The 17,490-nt window shown below is 41.5% G+C and overlaps 1 protein-coding gene across 4 annotated transcripts in view; it reads left to right on the forward strand.

The window, feature by feature from the left end:
- PLEKHM3 (pleckstrin homology domain containing M3) overlaps positions 1–17,490 on the forward strand; it is a 100,094-nt gene that overhangs the window by 75,858 nt on the left and 6,746 nt on the right. For 3 of the 4 annotated variants that reach the window (XM_085228017.1, XM_085228019.1, XM_085228018.1), the window contains exon 8: positions 4,191–10,610. The exons of the other annotated variant lie outside the window; for it this stretch is intronic. In XM_085228017.1, coding sequence (XP_085084143.1) covers positions 4,191–4,368 — 178 coding nt within the window. In that variant the 3' untranslated portion in view covers positions 4,369–10,610. Of the gene's footprint in view, positions 1–4,190; positions 10,611–17,490 lie in introns of those variants that run through there. 4 annotated transcript variants of the gene reach the window in all.

Below are 17,490 nucleotides of genomic sequence, written 5' to 3' on the forward strand. Positions count from 1 at the left end.
AGTAACAGTCAGTGTTCACTGATTCTTCAGATAATGTTTGAGAAATAGCAAGATACTATTAATGTGCAGTATCATTTATTACATAAGGAAACAAGAAAAGCCTGAATGGCCGTGGACTCGTCATATTATTAGCAGTGGTATATAGAAATTTCACAAAAGATGCAGAGACTTCGAGATACAGTAGTACCTGAACCATAAATTACCTATGAAAACAATGAGGTTTAAGGAAAAAATGAGTATACATAGTAACTATTACATGAGCCTTTTATAAACCACAAAATGTATTTTTTTTTTCCCCCCAGGAAAATAAAAGCATTTGGGCATACTGAGGCTTGAAAACAACAGCGAAGAAAAACTGTGAAACTCACATGTGAAGAGTTAGTTGTAGAGTGGTTTTAGGGAGTCAGAGAACAGTTCTTAGTAGTGGTCTCAGTAAGTAACAACTAGCTGGCAGTTACAGGCAGGAAGATCGACATTTTTCTTCATTCTTCATCAGGGAAGTATTAGCCACATAAAGGCATTTGTGTGTTTACTTTTGTGCAGATATTCAGTTTGCCAGCCTGAAAAAAAAAAAAAAAGCTGCTTTTTGTAATTTTTATTTTGTTCTCTACCTTCTTAAAAAGTAGCAAAGGCAATTCTTGTCTTTTTTGTTTTGTTTTGTTTGTGAACTCCACCCATGCTGGTTTTTTTCTATCAAAAACTCTACAAAAAAATATGAGGAAAGGCTTAGAAATAGCTCTGTGAGATCGGTTTTCAAAAGGCAGTATCAATTTAGAAGTGCATGTGGAACACCCTTTTTTCCTAACACAGGTGCTGCTGTTCCCTTCACAAAGTACAGCTGCTGCTAATCCAGCTCCTGGATTCTTTTCTTTGCTTTCCCCATCATTGTCCCCATAGCTTCCTGGTGGCGTTTCAGCCGAAAGGCAATTGATGGAGCAATTAAGTTGTTGCACTTGGTATTTGAGTTTTCGCACGTGTAAAAGCACAGTGTCATCAAAAAGGAGCTTACTTGGAGCTGTGCACAAAGGGAAAAATGTCAGTCTAATCGCAGAGACAGAGTTTACCAGTGCCTTTAAGTGCAAGCTCTGCAACTCCAAAGATAGTGATGCAGAACAGAATATGGCATCAACACCTAAGTGCAGCTCAGCACTAATGTGCGCTTTAATGCCTGATAAACCTTACGGAGTGCAGGTTCCTGCACTTGGAGAGATACTCTGCCAGTGTGTAACCATCTGAACTTGCAAGTCCTGCATGTTACATCAAATCATTTGAGTGAGAGAGACTCTTGCTGCTTTTCTAGGATTTGTTGCCTCTGTTTCATAACACCTGGAGAACGAAGCTTGTGCAGTTAGATACGTAAATATATTATTTGAAGAGCAGTGTCTATCTGTCCAAGTTCTTCATGACAAGGAAAAGACTTCAGAATACATGATGAAGCAGGAAAAACAGACTGTTCTTAGCACTAATGGCCCTTCCATTTTTGATGCTACAGTGGAGATAAAATTAGACTTCAGGATTAAAGAAGAAGAAATCTGCTTGCAATATTCTAAAATGGAATATAATTTGGAGGGGTTTTTTTGTTATCACTGAAAATTTTCTCCCAGTGAGATTGGGAACGGTCAACCATTTGAAATTAGCAGGATCGTTTGAAACTGACTGGATTTGGTACAATGAAAAGCAAAGGCACGGATAGCTTGGGCAAAGAGTAATCTGCCATCCATGCAAGTGCAGGTTCAATGTTAGCCTCATGTGACTGAGTTTCTTCAGCAGTGAGGAGATAGAAGTATACAGCAAGAACTCCTCAGACATCCTCTCTCCTTGAGAGAGCAAGAGAAAGAGGTAGTTTGCACTTCACCTCAGAGCTCTGTTCTTTAGGCTTTTCCAGGGCTCTTGCACAGTGAAGCAGTGGTGTGGGCTGTGAGTTTCAGGGCTAGCTGTTTGCATTGCCTCTGCTAAATGCCTCACAGTATGGGGTCCCACCCAGTCAGAGCTTTGGCTGTTTTTCCACCCCTTGTAAAAGTGCAGTCTTTTTTTCTCTTTTGGTTTTGAGCAGATTGAAAGAAGTCTGTTACTTTTTTCCACTGCTTACTTCTGAAACATGAATTAATATTAATTTAAACACCATAAATCACTGTTTTCTCTGTTGATGGCCTTTCATTGGGAGGAACAGGTGTGCTGACTCCTTTAATCCTTCTGGCAACCATTCTAGCAGCAAATTTTGATAACTTTTGTCACCTCATCAAGTGCTGTGGAGAAATACTGAATGAGCATAGGGAGTGGCAGTGCAAAAGCACAGAATTACACTGCTCATCAATCATTATTCTCTAGCAACTTCCAGAGTGCAGCAAATTGCTGACTAACGAGGGAAAATTAGCTTGATAAAATCACCATTAGTGCCAGGTCAGAATGATGTAAAGTTTTAAAGACACGTCTGTCCTCTCTGTCTTTTCTTCATCCATTATAGTGTCTGTTGGTAGAGATCCCAGTCCAGCAGAGCACGTAAGTGCATGCTTAATTTTACTCGAATCAGTAATTGCAAGGAGATCACTGTGATGCTAGTCACAAGCACGTGTTTATGTGCTTCACTGGATCAGAGCCATAACATACTTCATCATTTGTGTGCTCAGAAAGAGAAATATCTCTGTGAGCCAGTTTCTTGCTTCAAAAACAGTTTCAGACTCACGAGATGGACACATTAATTATAAGAGTACGTCAAATTCTAGCACAACAGAGCATAGTAGTTAGCATTGTACTTAAGTTCTTTAACCTTGCTAGTTGAATTCTGTTAATTTGTGCTATCTAGAAGTCTGCCTCTTCAGACCTCTGTATATCATCTCAAAGCTCATCTGTTACTAAATTTAGACTATCTTTGGACCCAGAAGTAAATCCTAAAGCCAGCTGAAGAACCACTTTTTAAAACTTATAGGTGAAATGCAGATGTGGCTATCATAGTTAACAAAGCAGGTTGTGTTAACTTACGGAGTTCTCCATAACTCTTTCCAGACTGCATGCCAAATACTGCTATTTGTTTTAAAAGTGGCTTTTATTTGCCTTATGGCTTCTCAGCATTTGAGGCTTGTTGCTTCGTATTTTCTTTTTTTTTTCTTCACAATCCCGATAACTTTATTTCAAACAATATGAAAGAAAATTTCTTCAACAAGCAAAAAAAAAACCAACAAAAACCAATAAGTATAAAAATGATGCCAAGATTCTCGTATAGACTATGGTAGCTGTGGATAAGGAGAATGAGGCATTGCAAGACTCCCCACAGAAATCACCAGCCTAACCAGCACTCCTCATTTACATTCAAGAACTGCTCTAAAGTTTGATGTTCTGTTGTTTTCTTTGTTTGATTACACAACAGTAATCTAAGACTTTGTACTTCTGATGCTGTCATCCATTTATTTATTTATTCATTTTCATTTGGTTGTGAAACTGCAGCAATACAGTGACTTACTGTCATTATACAGTTATTTGCATTGAAAAGCTGAAAAAATGTCCATCTGTTTAGCTCTAGCTTGCTCCGTGGTTGCCAGACATTTCATTGCTCCACACCTATGTAGAATTGGAGGCTTGATCTACTATGACATTACATCCATAACCATCTAGTCTGGTTCTTCTGTGGGACACAGCAGAAAATACTTCCTGCCATTCCCTGTTTTATTTTTATTGTTTGGAATGATTTCTTTTCCTGCTGCCTGCTGTTGAAGTGGACTGGACTATTTTACTCCTTCGAGAACAGCTGACCCCTGGAACTTCATTGACAAAACATCCTGACTGTTCCAAATTCTGAAATGTATCTTATTGGAAATGAATAATGTTATTCTTCATTTACGGACAAAAGTAGCAAACTTTTCATTCATAAATCAAAGATTATATATATCCTGTGATAACCTGAATGCTAATTAATAAGAAGGGGGTAAATATTAATCCTTGTAAGGTGAAGGAGAAACACTGGACAGATTCTTAGCAAGTACATATGGATGCAAGTACTCCTGCATAACTTTACACCAGCAGAGATGTGAGCAAGACACTGTCCTTTGATACTGTGCACTTTTGAAATGTAATGCGCTCTTTTGAGCTACCAGAACTATTTGAAGGAATGCCTACTGTCCACAGTCCATGTGAAGTCCATTGCATGCTCTGGTCTTATTTTGTCATTCAATTTTGACGCTAATTTGTGTTTGCAGGTGTGAAAGCTGTGGTGCTGTCTTCCACTCTGAATGCAAAGTGAAAGCTGTACCATGCCCCAGGTGTGTGCGTAAAGAATTGCAGAAGAAGCAGAAATCCTTCTGGAGGCGACTGAATATGGATGAAAACTTTGAAGAGTCTTGCAACACGTTTGAGTTGTCATATCAGAACACATGAGTTCCTCAAGGCAGTGGCAAGCCTGAAGAGAACCTCTTCCCCAGCTGCCAGCTCAAGCGACCTCTCAGCTTAGCTAGGCAGAAATCTTTTTTGCAAAATATTTGATCTTCTTCAGCTATGAATAGCAGCTGCCAAAGTCACCATAAAGCCTTGTCGGCTTTGGATTATCAGTGGCTAAACTGCATTTTACATTGAAGTTCAGCCGCTAGCTCTCATGCAAAACATGGTTTACTTGAAATGCTTTATGTCTAGCTAATTAAGCACTTATCTTTTTCTTTTCCACCTCTGGAGAAGACCTTTCCTAAGGCAGAAAGTATTTGCTGCCATTAATGCATTATTTTTGATGTTGTTCATTTAGAATTGACCGATCATCTACTTATTTATGTGTATTATTTATTATTAGCCTTGGCAGAGGTTCTGGTAAAGTCTGTCACAGAATAGGGCAGGAATGATTTTAAGCCCATCTGTTCCTTTTGATATAGACACATGGTTCCATTTCCTTGTGTTTCCAGAGAGCTATTTTTAAACGATCGGTGCATTTACATGTCACTACTCACAGAGGAAAGAAAAGTATCTCCCATCAAACCTTATTCAGGATGTTCGTTAACATAAGATGCAAAATAATTTCTTTAGCTGTGTTTACATATTTATAACTACCCCAGTGGAATATTACATAAGCAGATAAGCAGGGTACTTGCTGCTGGTTTTTGTTCATGCTAAGTATATCTGTCAAGCTGTGTCACTGAAGTCCATTCTGCTTTACGTTGCTTATTTTTGATCTATGTGGGATCGCATCCTCATCTGTAGTAACATGGCATTCCAACCTCTTGCTAGTCTTGTGTTTGAAGAACTTTTAACTGTCCACATTGGTTTTGTTTTTGTGAGGTGAAATTTACTTTACATGTTCATCTGACCTGAAACTACTAGACCAATAGCTGGGAAAGTATCCTTAACCAAGTTACCTAGAAGATACCTCCAAATTTGTGAAACATTAGTTTGCTGTGTTCATGTCCAATGCGTGTCTTGAGTTCTCTGGGAGCTCTAGGGGGTTTTATACTTCTCTAGTGATTTTTCTAGTAGAGAGCAAACTTCCTTAAGTTATGGGTTTGCCTCATACACATGGAACACAGGGAAGGACTAAACATGATAAATTAAATATATTATGACGGAGAAGTATGTGATGGATTTTATTGCAGTGATGCATATCATTGCTGATAGTGTTCAATTTGTGTGATTTCACTTTTAGTGAGGACTTAGAGATCTTCCTCATTCCAGCTCATATTCTTAACTTTTTCTCCAGACCCTGCAGTAATGTGTATTACATACATATTAATGCATTCATATATATATACACATATATATGTACAGAAAGCAAATATGGGTTCAGAAGAAAAAAGCTAGTCACATGCATGTGCATTTTTCTTCTCTCACATAGGTTTGTTAAAATGCAGAATACTGATCTTTGCTTCCTATATGATATGCAGGCTGTTGTATTCGAGGTAGAAAGCAGTACTGATCATTGAAGCAGCTCACTAATTGCTAAGTATTTTAAATAAAAGAACGGGGTACATCATGCTTACATTAGAGGCTAGAAAGCTGCAAGCAAACTGCCTTGTATTGGAGTATAAGTGGTTGCTTTTTCCAACCTCCAGTGAAAAAAAGTAGCTGAATCTGAGCTTTCTCAAATTTCAGCACAACTGCTATATATATAGAAGCATGTTTATATCTGTATACACTAGACAACCAGTGCCTTTCTTTTTCAAAAGTCTTTCTCCCACTGGGACTCTTTCGAAGGAAGTGAGGGTTTTTCCATGCTCTTGGCAGAGTAGTATAGGAATTCCTATATTTAATAAACTTGGTGAATGATGCACCTTTGTCACTAAAATTAATACTTCCTTTACACAGGGACACCTGTGTTTCACGCAGCTCACTGTTCTTCATGTGAAATGAGTTACTTTCAGCTGTCATCCTTAAGGATATAATGTTCCTTCCAAGTCCATTCCCACGTGAAGAACTCCCTGCATGTTCATATATGCAAACACTGAGCAAGTCTTGTGGAATTAGTCATGTAAACAGGAACTACAGTGGTACCGGCTGAATAAACAGTACACTCCCAAGTTTTTCAGTGTGTGTCACTACAGCCGGTCCTGTGGCAAAGCCAGTAGCTCAGACTGTTGGAATCTGGCAAGTACTGTTTTGATTTAGCTCTAGACATAATGATGGGTCATTAAAGAAAAAAAAAAACGAAAGTTATGTTTTCCATGTCATAATGCTTTAGAACTTAAGATACTTTATGGGACCAGTTCATGTTCCGATTTAGAAAAGTGTTCTTGTGTGCACTGTGGAATACCCTACAGCATCAAGGAATAGAAGTTTAGGCATTGCAAAGTATTGATTACTTTTATAGATGCCATGATGTCTAAGGTGTCAGTGATGAGGGTGGCTAGATATTCTAGTAAAATTCTGGAATAACAATGGACAGCTTTGGAGTTACTCTCAATTTGTACAGCTATTGCAGAACAGTTTTACTTTGTTATCTGAGACTTAGAGGGGGAAAAAAAGCATTTGTTGTCAGAAAATTCAGTGGAATTAGTGGTGAGTCTGGAACCTCTGCATTGCGAAGGACAAGAAGCAGAGCAAAAGCATGTTTTTCGATATGCTGGCAGCACCCAAAGCTTTTTGTGAATGGATAATGTACAATATACATTGGAAATCACTATTTTTAATCCAATGTAATTGTAAATGAGATGGTTTCTAAAATGGATGCATTTTTCTACCTTGAAGAAGTAATAGAGCTTCTTCCTGTAGCTATAGGAGCAGACTGTAAAGTGGATGCTTTTCTCTCAGGGATGCCTAACTCCCATCCAAAAGAAGTTATTCCATATGGATGAATAGGATGCAGTCTTCTATTTCTGCCTTTCAAGAGCGTAAAGGCCCAGTCCTGCCTTCAGGAATTGTTGGTGAAGTAGGAATGAGCCTTTTTTAATTTTTAGGGCTGTACCATTTATGTTGCTAACTCTTGAAAGACCTTAAAAGGATGGTTTTCCTGCTTGCTGGAGGCATTGTCCATGCTTCTGTAGGTGGTTTGGATTTTGTATAACACTGTATCTTGCATGACTGTCTCTGCTAATGTAATGTAGTGGTGCACACTGATCACCAATGTACTGTTTTCTTATTCTGCAGCCTTGTGCATGCTCTGCAGACTTCTAGGTGGGCACCAGCTGGAGAAGTACCTAGGGCCTTTCCAAGTTACGCATTTCTGTCCCCCACACATGTGCACAGAGATGGAATTTGTGTGTACATGCTTCTAGTCCCATCCTGCCCATGCAAGAAATAAATTTGAACAGTAGCATTTCACTGTGAATCAAAAATAAAATGTGCTGTTTGTCTCCTTCACAAAGAAGGTGCTCCATTTACTTAAGGAGGAGGATAAATTGATCTGTAGGTCCAGTTATTGCTCTTACTTGGTTGTACAGAGCTTATAAATCATTGTAGAGATGGAATGCTTCACCGCAAGGGACTGTAGCCTGACTTTACAACTACTTAGAAAATTATCATCTCAATTTAGTTAGTCTGAGATTATTTAATGCAAGATACTGTAGATAATCTTACGCAATTCTCCCTATTTTCCTCTTTAACCCAACCTTCTAGTTTTTTAATGTAGATAAACACGTATCTAGAGGATGCAAACTGCAGCTTTTTTCATATTACCAATCTGCAGAATTTTGGATCCCCTATGCAGAAATCTTTGTCTCTTTTAGCTAGTGAAAAATTATGGTTTTATGCTGTGATACAGTGTCAGGGCTGATAGGAACTGGCAGTTATGAGGGTTTCTGATAAGAGCAGATGCTTTTTGGTGAGGATCTTGCATTCTGCACAATATGCTCTGTCAGAAGTGAGTCGTCAGAGTACCTCTAGAGCTGCTCATATCAAGGCTCCTCTTAGTAAATAATACTAGGATACTGTGTGCATTATAATGGATTTATGATAATGTCCTGAAGGGCTTAAAAGAAAAAAACAAAAACAGAGGATGTCTGCTGATGGGGAAACTGCACAGTTGTACTTTGCTTTTTCCCTATAGCAACAGAAACCACACAGTTTCCTGGCATTTCCAAGGTCATGATCTGTACTGCAGCTGACTGTTGATCTCGCTAAAAGAAAAGTAATCGAATAATCATCATAATCTTATCTCTTGTTTCTGCTGCTCAGCTGTAAGCCAGTCCCCTCTTCCTTTCTTTCTGTCTCTGACCCTGCCTTGGCTCACAGTGCTGAGCCTCTAGCTAGGCTTCAGCTTTATGGCTGATGACTTTGCTTTTGAGCTAGTCAAGTTTGATCATTTTCTCCTTCATAATTTGCCTTCCAATTTTCCCTTCCCAGTAGGAGTGCCTTACAGTACTGTATATTAGTTTCTATCTTCCTGTTTTGGATTTCCTGATTGAATCTGCTGTTTGATTAACTTGTAGGCTTAAACTGAAACTCTCCTGTGGCTGCACACACTCTTTTGCTGGGACAGCTGAATAAACCAGTTTGCTTGTTCTGTCCTCATGAAGTAAGCTCTGCAGGCTGTATATACCAGCTCTGAAGATGCCAAGCTGCATGGAAACGCCTCACTTTTGCTTAATTTGGTGCCTTAAATTTTCAACAATGAAGAATTTTGTCAGGAATGCTCTGCCATGATGGAGTATGTTTGGTGTTAGACCTCTAAACCCTTGCTCATGGCAGTTTCCATCTTGCTAGGAGTGGTTAGCCTAAAATTTGTTTACTGTCTGTGCTTTGAGAGGGAAATGTGAGAAAACATAGCATGGGAGGGGGGGGCATTGTTTTTATTACCTTCGTTTTGGAGACTAGCTGGGCTTTTTTTCATTCACAAATGAGTTTGTACTAATGCGAGAACATCAGTGCTGTGGATATATAATAACAGCAAGCACTTGGCATTAAAGCAGGATCAGGTAACATGCAGCTTTGCTCCTCCCAGAACTACTGGCTGGCCTGTACCATGTGATGAGAGGGTTCCACGTGGTAAAGCTGGGTTCATGACTGTGGCAGTGAGGGCATTTACTCAAACTTTAGTTTTAATGCAGCCCTCTTTCCTGAAGGCTAACCCTCTGGGGTTTTTGTCTGCGTTACCTTAGGGAGAGAGTTAACCTGCTTAAATATGAGCATTATTTGCTAAAGTCTACAGCTAACCTCATCCTGTGTATGTCCATCTTGGGCATGTGTCTGTACTAACTGGGATCTTTTAAGGCCACTTTTGACCCCAAGTAGCAGGATCCCCATTTGTTTTCCCTGCACTTTAGTAGTGTTGTGAGCAGACAGTCTGGATGATAGATAGTGTGCAAAGTCCTTCTTTACTTGAAAACTCTGGTGTGCACACTGGTTTGGGTCAAGGTGGCTGTTAAGTCAACTCAGAATGCCAGTTGTGGGCATCATTGGAGAAATTCGGGCCTGGAAGGCTATTAACTGTCCAGAACCAACATCTGTTAGATCTTGTCCACATACACAACTGTAATTGGCTCAGTTACTTATTTTTGCCTAATATGTGTATTGAACCAATGTAAATCATTGAATGCATAGCACTGTTCTGGTGGAGAAAGGATTTATTTCAGTTTCGCTTATGCACTTGTTGAAGTTGATCTTGCTTCAACTAAAGTGTTCTCAGACTGATATTGGGTGGCAGCGATACCTCTGATGCTAGATAGGCTTATATCAGGCCCTTCTGTACTTGAGCTAAGCAAAAGTAAGAATTAATGAGCAAAATGCACATTTGAAGAGGTAAAGGCAGTTTCCAGATATGCACCAGTCGAATTGAAGCAGTTTGAGGCCGAGGGAAGCCAGGCGTGATAGGCAGAGCTGAGGGTTTGGTACTGGCCCCTTTGGTCTGGCCTTACTTCCCACCAGCGCTCCAGCTCACCTGCAGCACCGTAAGTTTTTTGAAAATAATTATATGTGTGTGCTACTTCATCTGTTAATTTATTGGCAACGTTGTTGTGTGTGTTTCATTGGTCTTTTGTTTGTGTTTTTTGTTGTTGTTTTACTTTTGACAAGGATTTTGTTTAAATTATCTGCAACTACTAGGCAATAGTCTTAATTTATTATTGATGTGTAATAATGTAATTTAAATCAGTGAGTTGAATTGCTTGTTGATACTTGAGCAGGGTTTATTTGAATTCACTTGTGACAGCATCAGAGCACCAGTCCCTTCTGTATAAAGGCATCTCTCAATAAACGCTACAAAAAAATTATTCCTCTCCTTTTTAATCTACCTTCTGCTGGGTACTGCACCATGTGCAGGACAAGTTTTGTAAGAGTGCTAGTTTCCTTATAAATACTTAGTTCTTGGTAAAAGTCTTCAAAATCTAAGTAAATTATGTTATTTTTATTGGGTGTGAGGCAGAAGGTCTCTGGAAATGCCATCAATGACTTAATCAGGCTTGATGTGTTTGAATTTACATTTCAGTCTCTTAAGTGTGTTTGAAAGCCCCAAATGCCCAGATTTTGAAAGGTGCTGAGTCCCAACATCTTCCAGGAAAACTTACTGGGAGTTGTTGTTTGGCACTTTTGGGTAAGCAGCTCATTGGAGCCATAGGGAGGCTGCTCTCCACTACATGGCTGCCATGTGGACCTCTTCCTGCAAGCTCCAGGTTAAAAAGCCTTGGACTGTAAGTAAGAGAGGTGCTTCCAAGCTTGCTGCTGGGCCCACTGAAAGGCTGGGAGAACAGGATGTTGCCTATGGTGTAAGCACTTTCCTGCTTAGACCGCTCTCCATCTGATGGATGGAGGAGCAGGTGTAATTGCTGTTCTTGGTGGCTGCTTCTCCCAGTGCACCAGGTAAGAAGTTTTGGCAACTTTTCAGGGCTGTGGATTTGGTGTTGAGCTGTGGTAGAACTCACAGACCTAAGTACCCTGTGTGAAAATTTGCACCCAGTCTTGTGCTCTCCTGTCTTTCAAAGAGAAGGACACATCCGCTCCCTCATTGCCCTCCTGCCACTCCTTAGAAGGACCAGAAGTCCTCCAGGAATGTCAATCCTTTCTCCTGCAGGCACCTTTGGACTACATTTCTGTGATGAATTAGCTACAGGTAACAGGTTAATGTTTGACCAGGATAACACACGGGAAAACCGTGTGCAAGACCTTCTCTTCCTCCTTATTTGCTTTACAAGGTGAGCAAATCCTGTTATTACACATTTTTCAGCTTTCACTGCCACTTTTCCTTCCCACTTCACTGTAAGAAATGCTAGAAAGGAAGCATCAACACAGAGCTGTGATTATGGAGTCTTGGGAGCCATGGGAGGAGCAAATTGGTTGTTTCTTTTTCAGTTTTTTTTTTCTTGGAGAGGGGTGGGGGAGAAGGGTGTTGTTGGTTCCCTTCATGGCTTTTCTCCTCTTTGCCTCTTCAGTTCCCTGTTTTGCTCTGCTTCAGTGTATGAACCCATCACTGAAATGAGTTACTGAAAGGACATACCCTAGTAACTGTCACAGACAACTTGGGGCTGTGGTTTCAAGCGCTGTTGCTCTTGGTTTTCATCAGGAGCTAAAGTGCTGGGATTTTTCTCCCTGTTGTATGTTGTTATTCCATGAGAGCTCTGCCCTACAGTGAAGTGCAGCTCTGCCAACAAAACCTTACATTGGCAGCCCTATTCTTAACCCCTGCACATGTATCCCACAAAAGCCATAGGTTTGGAGTAGTTCAGTTAATCTTCTATTAGTCTTTTGTATTAATTTATCAACTCAGCAGACCACAAAAAATACTAGTCAGACTGTGAATTGGAGCATGCCCTAGGGGTCCTGTGGAAAATAGAAGCAAAATTAGCATTTGCTTCTGATGCTGAGCAGTGTGGGGACAAACTCACAGAGCGTCCAACCATCTTGTTCCTGATTGACACCTCTCATGCTGATGAGATGGTGTCGTAGGGTGATCACATCAACTTAGATGTTTGGGGATGCTATATCATGGACAAATCTCGTAACCCCTTAGCTCTAACAGCCTTTTGGATTTTGTTGTTTCATTTTCTCTTTGCACTTTAAATGCTTTGCAATGGGTTGAGCCAGGAACATTGATCATCTCATACGGCCAAGTCCCATGCATGATTTTATAGTTCATATCATCTGACCATGCCAAACCAAGCTCTTCTCTTAAAGGTCAGGACAATTCTGTTTTAAAAAGTTACATTTCTAGCTCTTAGGCAAAAATTAACAGTATTTGATTCTTTGTAGGAGCTGGTTTTCTGAAAGGTGGTAGGACTAGAATATAGCCCTTCTTTGAGGAAATTAAAGACATTTAATAAGTCTTGAGTCTGAATTAAAATAGACAAGCCCCTTGTCCAGAACTGTGCTCCAGGCTCAAGGAAACACCTTCTTTTTTCATTCAGATTTTCAAGTTTCTGTGATGTGTATGATACAATCTCAATGACAGCAACAGATTAACCTCAAGGGATCTAGCTTCCTCCTTTCCTCAGAGACAGAGAAGGCCCTTCCAGGTTTGAGGGCCAATATAACTTTTCAGTGAAAGGACATGTTGAGGACAAACGAAAATATTCTGGGAGTGTTTGTACATAGCGTTGGACTGTCTTTTTGAAATAGTTCTTGTTTAACTAAATACTCTCTGAACTAGTGGTTCCATCTAGAGGTCTGAGTATTACCACTCTGAGAAAGTGGTGAAAAGCATCTCAGATAATCAGGTGTCACAAGTAAAACCAGACAAATTCTCCAAGGCAAGTAGGAATAAATTCCAACCATTTTAAGCATAGACAAATATAAACTTTGTCATTGGGACTGCAAACATGCTAAAAATCTGATAATATTTGTAGTTTATAAACTCTCTATTTTCTATATTGAGCCTGAGACATTAGCCTCAGATATTAAAAATGAAGTTATGAGGCTCATCTAGAAAGTAAGAGAAGTCAGATAATAGTTTGTGTTAAGGACTGAACTTTAGACTGACTTGAAAGTTCCCAGATCTTTATCATATAAATATACAATATGATGTGCTTCCAGGTGAATAGGAAGGAATTGCTAGTAATGCTAAACATTGTTCAAATGTAAGAAAGTGCAAGTTACTGAGTGCGTAAGAAAGTAATAGATGTAATCAGCGTGCATGGAACAGTTCTGTCTAAATTGTTTTCATAGCATGAAAGGTTATAAATTAATCTCATTTGTGACATACCAGAAGTATAGTGATGAAAGCTTGAAATGTAATCAGTGTCTCTTCACTGAATTGTGCCTTGCACTGTTAAGTAATCCTTCTGATTTCTGTGAGCCAAGGACAGCTCTGTGGGAGCAAGGTTAGGGTAGAAGAACTGAGAACCCAGCACCGTTCTGTCATCAGACATTGGCATGCAATTGCTTGCAACCCAATTGCTTGGGTAGATGTTGTTTGTTGTGTACTTATTGCAAAATGTCCTGTTCTGGCTTGGACTCTGCACTTTTGAAGAACATTCATCTCTGATTTAACAGATGGCACGATCGGTCCTTTAAGCATATACAAGTTCTGCTGACTTCAATGAAAGCTACAGTTTTGAAAGAACTAGAGCTGAGTTTTCAGTGTTTATAAAATTGGCGGATTACTTGTAAAATGAAGTGACTTCATGTTGTGTTCAGCACAGAGTTAACCCTGGGTGACAGGAAGAAAAGAAGAGTGAAATTACAATAAAAGTATGGGTCTCTACTGCAGATATTTACACAGTATTGACATTGTTAGGTGTGCTTAGAAATTTATGTCAAGTGTTACTGCACTATCATAAAACAATAAAGTACTTCTGTGAAGGGCTTAGGGCAAAGGGAAGGCAAAGAAGTCTCTATATAAGGCCCTCCTTCAGCTCCAGTGGTAGTCTGTGGGAATGTTTCCATAGCTGTCGACAGGAGCTGTATGGAGGCCTGCTAGGGGAGAGAGCAGAAATGGCACGTTTGCTATGTTCAGAGCAGGTAACCAATGGCTTTGTTTCAGGGAGAATATTTTACCACCCTCTGGTTTTAGAAACCTAATGAATCTGCCCTCCAGACAGTGGAGATGAGAGTTTCTGCTGCAAGCAGGCTTGTGTCTGAACTGAAATACCCTTTTGTGTTTCATAGAAATGCTAACAAGGACCCATAAAAGCTGAAAGATAACATTAAGAAAAATACAGTGCTTAAGTGTGGCTGTGAAGCTAAAAAGGACAGGAGTCCAGAGTCCCAGGATTTCTGCACTGCATATCCTGGACTCAGCACACTTTCAGCTCTAGGGTGTCACAGCTCCGCTTCTCACCCTAGGCTCACGCTAGGCATCCGCTTAACATTTTTGCTGCAGGACCAGACTTTACAGCTGAACTCAGTGTTTACATGCAGTGGAAACTGAAATGCTAGTCCCAATCAGTCAGAATGCAGAGGTGTTTGGATCTAGGCACAGTGCTTTGCCTGTTCATGGATCTGCAGCTTCACTTTGTAGCCCCTACCCATCTCCACCCTTCTGGAGTTGTGGCAACATTTGTTCTCCAAGCCATGGTCATACATGGGATCTGTTAGCCTTGCTGCAGAAAAGTACTGCTGCAGAGAAGTATTGCTCTTCCACTAGATGCGGTTCTCCGGTTAGATCCTACTACATGGCAATACATTTTGCTTCTACTTTCCAAATGAAGATCATTCTTTTCCACCAGATCATTTAGTAGAAGTGTTCCCCCCCCATAGCAATCTCATAGCTGTCTGCTGAGGGTTGGGAGACTGTTTCCTGACCCTGCTCTGGGTAATGCTTCTCCAAAATGAGCCAGCCATAAGAATAAAAACACTTCTGTTGAAAAGGGAGTTTTTGGAGACCTTTGTAAACTTTAGTGATTCTGCTGGCCCAACTTGCCTTGCTTTCTCTGCTGGAAACCAGAGTGCTCCTCTGTTTTCTGGGAGGGCTGGTACAGACTGTTTGCAAAACATAAGTTGGCAGGTGTTGAGCCCTTCAACATCTGACCCCACGTTTCTAAATGGCTGAGCTAATTTTCTGCCTAGGCAACTATATGAGCCTTGCCCTCTGTGGCCATACATCTCATATCCTATGTCAACAGCATTGTCCATCCCATTTCCTGACTCAGACCGTACCTTTACAGCTAGAGACTGGGGCTGAAATCTGTCTTTCCCATCAGCTATATCAGCCTCTGAATTGTGGAGCTGGCTCTATACACCAGTACGCTCCAGCTGAATCTGTCTTAAAGACTGGGAGGAGCCGGTCCCTCCTCTGAGTCCTGGCAGGTGCCGCAATGAGTAGCCTCAGTTCTGTGCCATCCGGTGCCCCGTTCATTCCTCAGACCTCAGCTCCACTGGTGCTGACGGATGCGGTCCAGGTGCTTTCCCCTCTTCCCAGCAGTACCACAGGCTCTGCTCCTCAGGTCCTCCCCGCTGCCTGGCAGGGAGCTGTAGCACGCCCTGACCTTGCATCACACCAGCCTCGTGCAGCAGCGAAGGCTTTGAAGCTCCGTTTGTTCGGGAGAGAACACTCTCTTGCACATGTGCCCAGCACGGAGTGCTGCAGCAACAGCACCCCCGGCTTTGTGTGTGATTCTTTCCCATGAATATCTCAGCGTTGTCCGCAGCACGTGAACTCCTCGGCCGCGGGATGGGGAGAAAGCCTGAGGAGAGCCGTTTAGTTCGTGCATTACAGTTGTTAGCTTCGCTGTTCTCTGTAGGAATTTCGGGGGACTGGGGACTGGTAGAGGCGTGCGTGCGGGAGAGCCGGGAGCAGAGCGTGTCTTGCTCCTAACACTGCTTCTCTTCTTTCTATTGACCCAGCTCGCTGATTGGAAAAGACCCGTGTCCCCCCGGCCCCCTCTTCCTCCCCAGCCGCACGATTGTCACCGCCAATTAGTGCATTGTTAGGGAACACAATGGCGCCGTGGCCACTGGAATGGGCCGCTTTTGTGTGTCTCCAGTCGGCCGTAGGGGCAGTCAAGATTCATTTAGGGCCTTACACAACGTGGACAGAAAATACTATCAGAAAAGCAAAAAGGGAAAAGAAAAAGGGAGAGAGAGGTAGCAAGAGGAGAAGGGGGGTAGCCTGCTATTCAGAGGTTAGCCCAGCTGCATGAAAGGCCCAAGAAGCAGTGCCACATTGAAGACGCCCCTTGGAACACAAAAAGGAACAGGGCTTAATAGTAATTAGTGGGCAAACTGCAAGAGCGCCGTGGCTCTCCAGCGAATTGCTGGCTGCCACCGCTTCCCCTTCCCCCTTCCCTCCGGATCCGGCCGGGCCGGGAGCAGCGCACGGATGGGAACTCGCGGTCCTCCCCTGCCCACCGTGCTCTGCGGAGGCCCCATCCAGCAGCTCTTTGTGGTTAGTAATTTGGACGGCAATCTCCAAAGCTCAGCCGAATGCAGAAGGTGTTTTGTGGGATGTAAGGGTACGGTTTCAGAATCAGCGCTTTGCCTGTTTCAAGGACCTTTAAAGCAGCCCTATTCCTTTTTGCAGCCTGGCATGGTGCACCTTGCAGCTGGGCTGCATTTGTCCACAGCCTGGCCCTCTTCCTCCAGCAGAGCCTCAGAGATCACCACCGTTGCCTGTGTCCATTATTTCCCTCTTTACTCATATAATTGATCATCCTTACATTTTTTGCGACATATTTAGGCAAAGCATCTCTAAGCTCAGCAACTACATGGAATTTGCTCAGACCAAGTACTAACCCTTGCTCTTGCTTCCCCACAAAAACCTGCATAGTGCAAATGACATCTGCATCCACTCCTTTCTGCTCATTTCTTTTTCGGATCTCAGACATCCTAAGGTTTACATTTGTATTTACACTATTTCTTTAAGCACATTTTGGCCCAGCATGGCTTGGCCTTGTCTTGGGTGTCTGCAATAGTGCATAGCTGAATACATTTAATCTCTGCTTCTGTAAGATTGTTGCTCTTGCAGCTTGCTGCTGTTACCATTCTCAGCTGATACCCTGAATGCTAGGTTTAGTCAAGAGCTGATGAGCCAGACAATTAACTGTGTCTCAGGAATATGCCAAGTTAATAGATTCATAAGGCATGTTTGACCTCACGTAAATATGCTTAAGTATTAAGGCATTTGGGGCATCCTAGCTTAAGTGAAAAGTACACAGACACAAATTCAGGAACTTTTTATGTTTTCAGAGGATTTAAAGAAAATCCATGGAACTAAACTGCAGG

Source organism: Meleagris gallopavo, chromosome 7 (genome assembly GCF_905368555.1).
Source record: "Meleagris gallopavo chromosome 7, MGAL_WU_HG_1.1, whole genome shotgun sequence".
NCBI classification, from domain to species: domain Eukaryota; kingdom Metazoa; phylum Chordata; class Aves; order Galliformes; family Phasianidae; genus Meleagris; species Meleagris gallopavo.